General features: G+C 46.6%; 1 protein-coding gene across 1 annotated transcript; it reads left to right on the forward strand.

The window, feature by feature from the left end:
* The first annotated feature begins 1,173 nt into the window (after window positions 1-1,173).
* On the forward strand, window positions 1,174-3,191 carry LOC128109116 (transcription elongation factor A protein-like 3). Its single transcript, XM_052736268.1, has 3 exons — window positions 1,174-1,391; window positions 1,938-2,010; window positions 2,338-3,191. Exon 3 carries the CDS (start codon window positions 2,364-2,366, stop codon window positions 2,964-2,966), a length of 603 nt encoding a protein of 200 aa, XP_052592228.1. The 5' UTR covers window positions 1,174-1,391; window positions 1,938-2,010; window positions 2,338-2,363; the 3' UTR covers window positions 2,967-3,191.
* The last annotated feature ends 2,824 nt before the right edge of the window (window positions 3,192-6,015 follow it).

Here is a 6,015-nt window from a genome sequence, read left to right on the forward strand (position 1 = left end):
TATAATATACTAAGCGCCTTGCCGTGCTCTATAGCCATTGGGTTTGTTAGTTTGAGATGCAACACTAAAACTATCATGAACCTCGCTTTATTTCCTCACAATTTCATGAATAAAAGATGAATTCCATTTTATTATTTTTATTTTTAGTGTTAAAGATCGAACTCAGAATCTTACACATACTGGGCACATCCCCATGCCCAAATGTTCTTAGAAACCTAGGCATATGATTTTTTTCTTTAGTTAGTAAGTTAAGAATGCTCAGATTTTCTTTTAAATAAATGCTTTATGGCTTTTATTCAACATAAATGAATTGCAATCATTACAAACTTTATGTTTGGGGACCACTATTAAGCAAGTCAATAATTACTTGAACACTAGCACTGTGGTACCACAGCAGTGGATATGATAACTGAGATGGCAACTGACTGACTAATAAGTAGAGAATTTATACTATGAGAATATCCTGGGAAAGTGATGGAATGTAACAGCATGAAATTTTATCAAGCAACTATCATGTCAATGAAATTAATAAAAAATAACATCTTAGGTTATGTTTCAAGGGGTATAGGAGAACACTCTCCTATTATTACTGAAGGGAACAGGAGTCTGATATTAGGGGGAAATAGCCTGGAGATGTATATTTGAGAATCATTAGTATTTTAAGGCAAATGAATGAGATCACACAGAAATTGAAAGCATGTGAACCAGAAGAGGCCAGGAACAGAATCCTAGGGAACACTTAAGATTGCAGCTCAGCTTCCCAGCAGGCTCCTCCACCAGCCACTATATTCAGGCAAGGCTGGCTGGGTGGGTTGGTTTAGAGTCCTGATGGTAGCTGAACTGCCCTTGAACTCACTGTAGCCAAGCCTTGTCTTGAACTCTTGTTTCAACTTTCTGAGTGCTGTAAAGGTGTGTGCTACCGCACCCCGACTTGGTTTGAAAGCAGGCTATTGTGATTCAAGAGCTGAACACTATAGACAAAGTCAAATACCATTTCTGATAGACTGTCCCACCTGTAACCTGCATATGTGAGAGAGATGTGTGCATATCAAAGATGCACAAGGTAAAACATCCTCTAGCCTCCCACTCTTCTCAGGCACCTCCTAGCTTTGACATTACACACCTCCTACAGTCCTCATCTCAGTCCCCTAGGGAGGTGGAGGGTGAGATGGGTCAGGCATGTGGGGGGGCGAGCTTGGGTGACGCGGTGTTCACGTGACCGGCCAGGCGCAGACGTGGGCACCAGCCCCCACGTCCGCTTGCCCGCCCTGCGGTCTGGTCCTGGCAACCGCGCAGAACCAGCTCCCTGAGCTACCCTAAGCAGCAGACCAGCTGCGAGTGGGTTTCTGCACGCCGGAGAAGGCGCACAGGCCTGTCCCAGCTTTCCTCAGGTCAGTACGGAAAGGCTGGCTCTGCCAGCAAAGCCTGACAAGGGTGGTGGGGGTGGCAGCTAGAACCAGCGGTAGCGGGAGGGGAGGGGGAAGGAATCGGGGAGATTGGTGAGGAGGGGACAAGCGGGCGGGCGGGAAAAGGGAGGAAGGAGGACCCCGCAGCAGGCTCTCTTCCCTTACCCCACTCCTGATCCGTTTTAGAGCGGGGGGGGGGGATGAGGGGGCCCGCAGTGCGACGGGGAGACGCAGATGTGTTCTGAAGTGACCCACTGGCACTCCAGGCTATGAAGACAAACTGACCCGGACCAAAGGGAGGGTGGGGGTGGGGGAGGCTGCCTCCAGAGTCCGAAGGGGGCACATAGAGTAAAACGGAGTTTGGAGAGCATCCCGGTTTGATGCCCAAGGCCTGAAAAGAAATGGCGGCTGGGGTATGCGGGGGGTGTGTGACGGAGGAAAAGGTTGGGTGATGAGCATGGGCTGCAGGACAGGTTCCCAGTCTCTGTGCATCCACTGACCACGCAGCCCCTGCCCGTGTCCTGTCCGTAGGTCTGCACCTCTGTTGTTCCCAGCGCATTGTGACATCTGAAAAGGAGGATCGACCTGCCCAGGATCCCTGCAGGTCAGTGGATAATGGCAACGTGGGCAGAGGCACGGGCAGGATTTGGGACCCCACTGCCAGTCCCCTCCCAAGCTACCCCATGCAACACACAGAGAGCTTGCTGCGCTGAAGGAGCACCTAGAAGGTGGCAGGATCTGTCACGGCATAGCTGTCTCAAGGGTGGAGGAGGGGTGCAGGCAGAAAGCACATTTAGAGGGCTGGGACAGCCACGGGGACCCCACGAAAGGGCCAGATGTAAAGACAGATGTTAATGAGCCCGTATTCTGCCTGGTGTCTCAGGCTCTCACATCTCTTCTCTGCTTCCTGTCTCCCCACCTTTACCCTCAGGACAGGAAAAGGAGGGAAATCTTGACATGGAAGAACTCCGCGGTGAAAACGAAGGGAAGCTGGAAAAGGAGGGAAAGCCAGAAGATGAAGTAGAGTCTGAAGATGAAGAAAAGTCAGACGGGGAAGAGAAGCCAGACAAGAAAGCGAAGCCAGCACGCCAGGGGAAGCTAGGGGAGGGGGCAAAGCCAGAGGAGCAGGGACAACCACAAGATGAGGGCAAGTCAGAAAAGCAGGGAAAGTCTGAAGGGGAGGGCAAGCGCCAAGGGGAGGGCAAGCAGGATTCCCAGGCAAAGCCAGGCAGCGAGGCACGAGCCGCAGAAAAGCGCCCTGCTGAAGATTATGTGCCCCGGAAAGCAAAACGAAAAACAGACAGGGGGACAGACGATTCTCCCAAGAACTCCCAGGAGGACTTACAGGACAGGCATGTAAGCAGTGAGGAGATGATGAGAGAGTGTGCAGACATGACAAGGGCGCAGGAAGAGCTGAGGAAGAGGCAGAAAGTGGGAGGTTTTCACTGGATGCCCAGAGATGCACAGGATGCGCTAGTCCCCAGGGGCCAGCGGGGAGTCAGGGGAATGAGGGGCGGAGGCAGGGGCCAGAGGGGCCTACATGACATCCCATACCTTTAATGCCTTTGGCCTTCGATTCTGATTTCTCAGATAAGAACGAACACCGCTGGCCCTGCTTTCCCTGGTAGATACTTGCCAGGCCCTGTGCTTCAACCTTCAGCCGAAACTCTGCTTAGGTTCACTGTCCTTTTGACCCAACTACAGTGCTCTCTGTCTTTTAGTACAGGATTTTCACCCACGTGCATGTACATTGTAAAATAACAATAAAATGTTTGCAGAACTACATATACAGTATCAGCCTGTTTATATAAAATGTAAATATGCTTGCAGAATGCTTCTGAGCACAAGAAAACTATGAAAGTGTACATTAAAATGCTAATAATGTTTATCACTATAGGACAAACCTTCGTAGGTCCCACATGTACTCAACCATCAGGTGGTTGGAGACTTTCTGCCATTCCCCTGCTGATTTCCCACCTCCGATCTTTCCTGGTTGTAACCAAATCAGTTCAAATTGTGGCCTCTTTTCCTGGGTCCTCTAATATTCTATTGCTCTTTTTATGTTAAAGAATATGGATTATGATTGTCATAATAATAATTTTTAAAAAGCAAAAGCAAGCAAGTGAACTATTAAGCAAGTTTAGGATGGCAATGAATACATTTAAAATTCCTGTTGTTTGAATGTAAAATAAGCAAAACTCACATTACCTCTGGAACTCAATGCTAAAGGAATAAACTTGGCATTTATAATGCATCCCTTTCTGTGAGGGTCAATCTTATCATCTATGAAACGGGGATGATACTTGCCTCACAGGATTGCACAATACATTAGATGCCATGCTAAGTATGGGTGTGTGGAGTAGCAGGGCCCTGAACCTTGTCAGCCGAGGGTAGGCCTGAGAATAGCTGCCACCTGTTCCCTAGGAACAACTGCAGGCAGCTGAGATGAGAAGCGGATCTTTGAATACTACCATAATAACCTTGCTGTCCCATTGTGCCCTAAATATATTTACTCCCTACAAATAGCTCTGTCTATAATGGTGTCCTCGTGGTGCTAAGGCTCTTAGGATTCCCTTCTTTCCCCAGAGGGTTTTGTCTGACTCCCATTTGACCTCTAAAAGAGTATGGATAAAACCTTCCTGCTGTCCATTTTTAGGCATTTTGGATTTCAGATTAGGAATGTTCAACAGGTAAAGCCTAGGCAAGTGACGAAACACAAGGCAAATGACCAAACCCCTCTGCAGCCTAAAGCCTTTCTGGGCCCAGGCATTTCTGGCAAGGAATACTTAACCTTTAGTGATGTGTTTTCCTCCATAGAATACCATGTAATTCCTTGTGTCTTTTCCGTTACAGATTACTAAAGATTATGATAAAAATGTAAAGTTATTTTCTGTGCTCAGCTCACAAAATAGCCAAGCCAGCCTTGAGCTCTGACTTTTATTTTTTATTATTATTATTTTTTTTTTTTTTGGTTTTTCGAGACAGGGTTTCTCTGTGTAGCTTTGCACCTTTCCTGGAACTCACTTGGTAGTCCAGGCTGGCCTCGAACTCACAGAGATCCGCCTGGCTCTGCCTCCCAAGTGCTGGGATTAAAGGCGTGCGCCACCACCGCCCGGCTGAGCTCTGACTTTTAAAGACTGTCTCTATTACCTTTTCAAGTAAGGACTTGTGGCTACAATCTTGGCAAAGTTTTAGAGTTCACATTTCGGGAGAGAGCGCTATGCTAAGCAACTTTCTCAGGCCTGAAAAAGCACCATTTGTCAATGAAAGCTACTCGGGAGAGGCAGTGTTGAAGAGGCCAGATTCCTCTCCTCTGCTGTGCTCAGAGAAGGCACAAATGGCAGCAAAGAAATCGCCACAGGGCTCTCTCATGGTGAATATCCTGACGAAAGCTCTGTCAGTTTTTACCCATTTGAACGAATCTTGAGATTGAAATGTATACAACAGGGCACATTCCCGTCTAGATCATTCATGTCTATATTCAGTTAATGAAACCCACTAGGGGCATCCACTCTAGAAGAAACTTAACAGTTGGCAGGAAGAAATGCTTTTTTCCCCGTGGATATTTAGTTCCTCTTCCTCTCATTCAGTGTGAGCCTTTGCTCAAAAGGCCCAAGCATAAAGTATCCATGGAAACAGGAATAGTGCTAAAAACAAGATCAATATTGACTTCCTTTGCCGACCTGACTAGACCACTGTCATAGCTGGGTTTGGATTATGCCAAACACTGGGGCCAATGATGAGTTCTGAACACAGTACCGTCTGCAAAGGGAAGACTCATCACAGTTTGGACTGAGACAGCCTGAAAAGAAGCTGTGTCCGCAGAGACTGATTGGCTGATCAGAACTGCAGTGATGTGGGGAGATTGGAAGGTTGCAAGTCCAGAGTCTAAATACCTTATCTTGAGCTAGCTTTAGCCACCACCACCCCTCAAGAGCCATTCCTTATTAGAAATAACATCCTGTGACTAACAGCAATTCTTTGGAATCAATTAACTCAGCAGACCACCAACTTCCACCAACCCAAAAGCTAAGACTGTCATCAGACAGCATCTTGGGCCCATAGGAAAGCTTCCCCCATCTTGCTGTAACCACCTCTCTGATGTACCCACCACTGTATTTTTGACTTGCCTTGATTTATGACTTTCTTCGTTCTGTGAATCTATAAAACTTTATGAAACTGCTTCCACATTGGAACATGGAATTTCTGGTAACCTAAATCTGCCAGGCCCCAATCACTCATAGTGGCTCCAAAATAAAGCATCTCTTATTCCCTTTAAGACGAGAGCTGTGGTTGTTGCCTTGACACAATTCAACTTTCCCACCATAGAGAGGCAATATTTTATTCTTACATGGAAATAAGAAATTACACATTTAAAATACATATTTTATCCCTATTCTTTAAAACTTACCTACAAAAAGTGTAGAGTTGAGGGTGAGGATGTAACTCAGTTAGTGATAGAATACTTGCCTAGGAGGTTCAATCCCCCAGCATTGCAAAAAAAGTAGTACATAATTCACTAGTATGTAATACATTCACAAAGTTGTTCCCTCAACAGCTTATTTTAGAACACCATCAGCATCCTAAAAAAGAAACTCTATCCATTCAC

Source organism: Peromyscus californicus, unplaced genomic scaffold (assembly GCF_007827085.1).
Source record: "Peromyscus californicus insignis strain IS unplaced genomic scaffold, ASM782708v3 Scaffold_10__1_contigs__length_136768540, whole genome shotgun sequence".
Classification (NCBI taxonomy): Eukaryota; Metazoa; Chordata; class Mammalia; order Rodentia; family Cricetidae; genus Peromyscus; species Peromyscus californicus.

Excerpts from the sequence above, each read along its gene's own strand:
- LOC128109116 (XM_052736268.1), top strand. The coding sequence starts at position 2,364 with ATGGAAGAACTCCGCGGTGAAAACGAAGGGAAGCTGGAAAAGGAGGGA.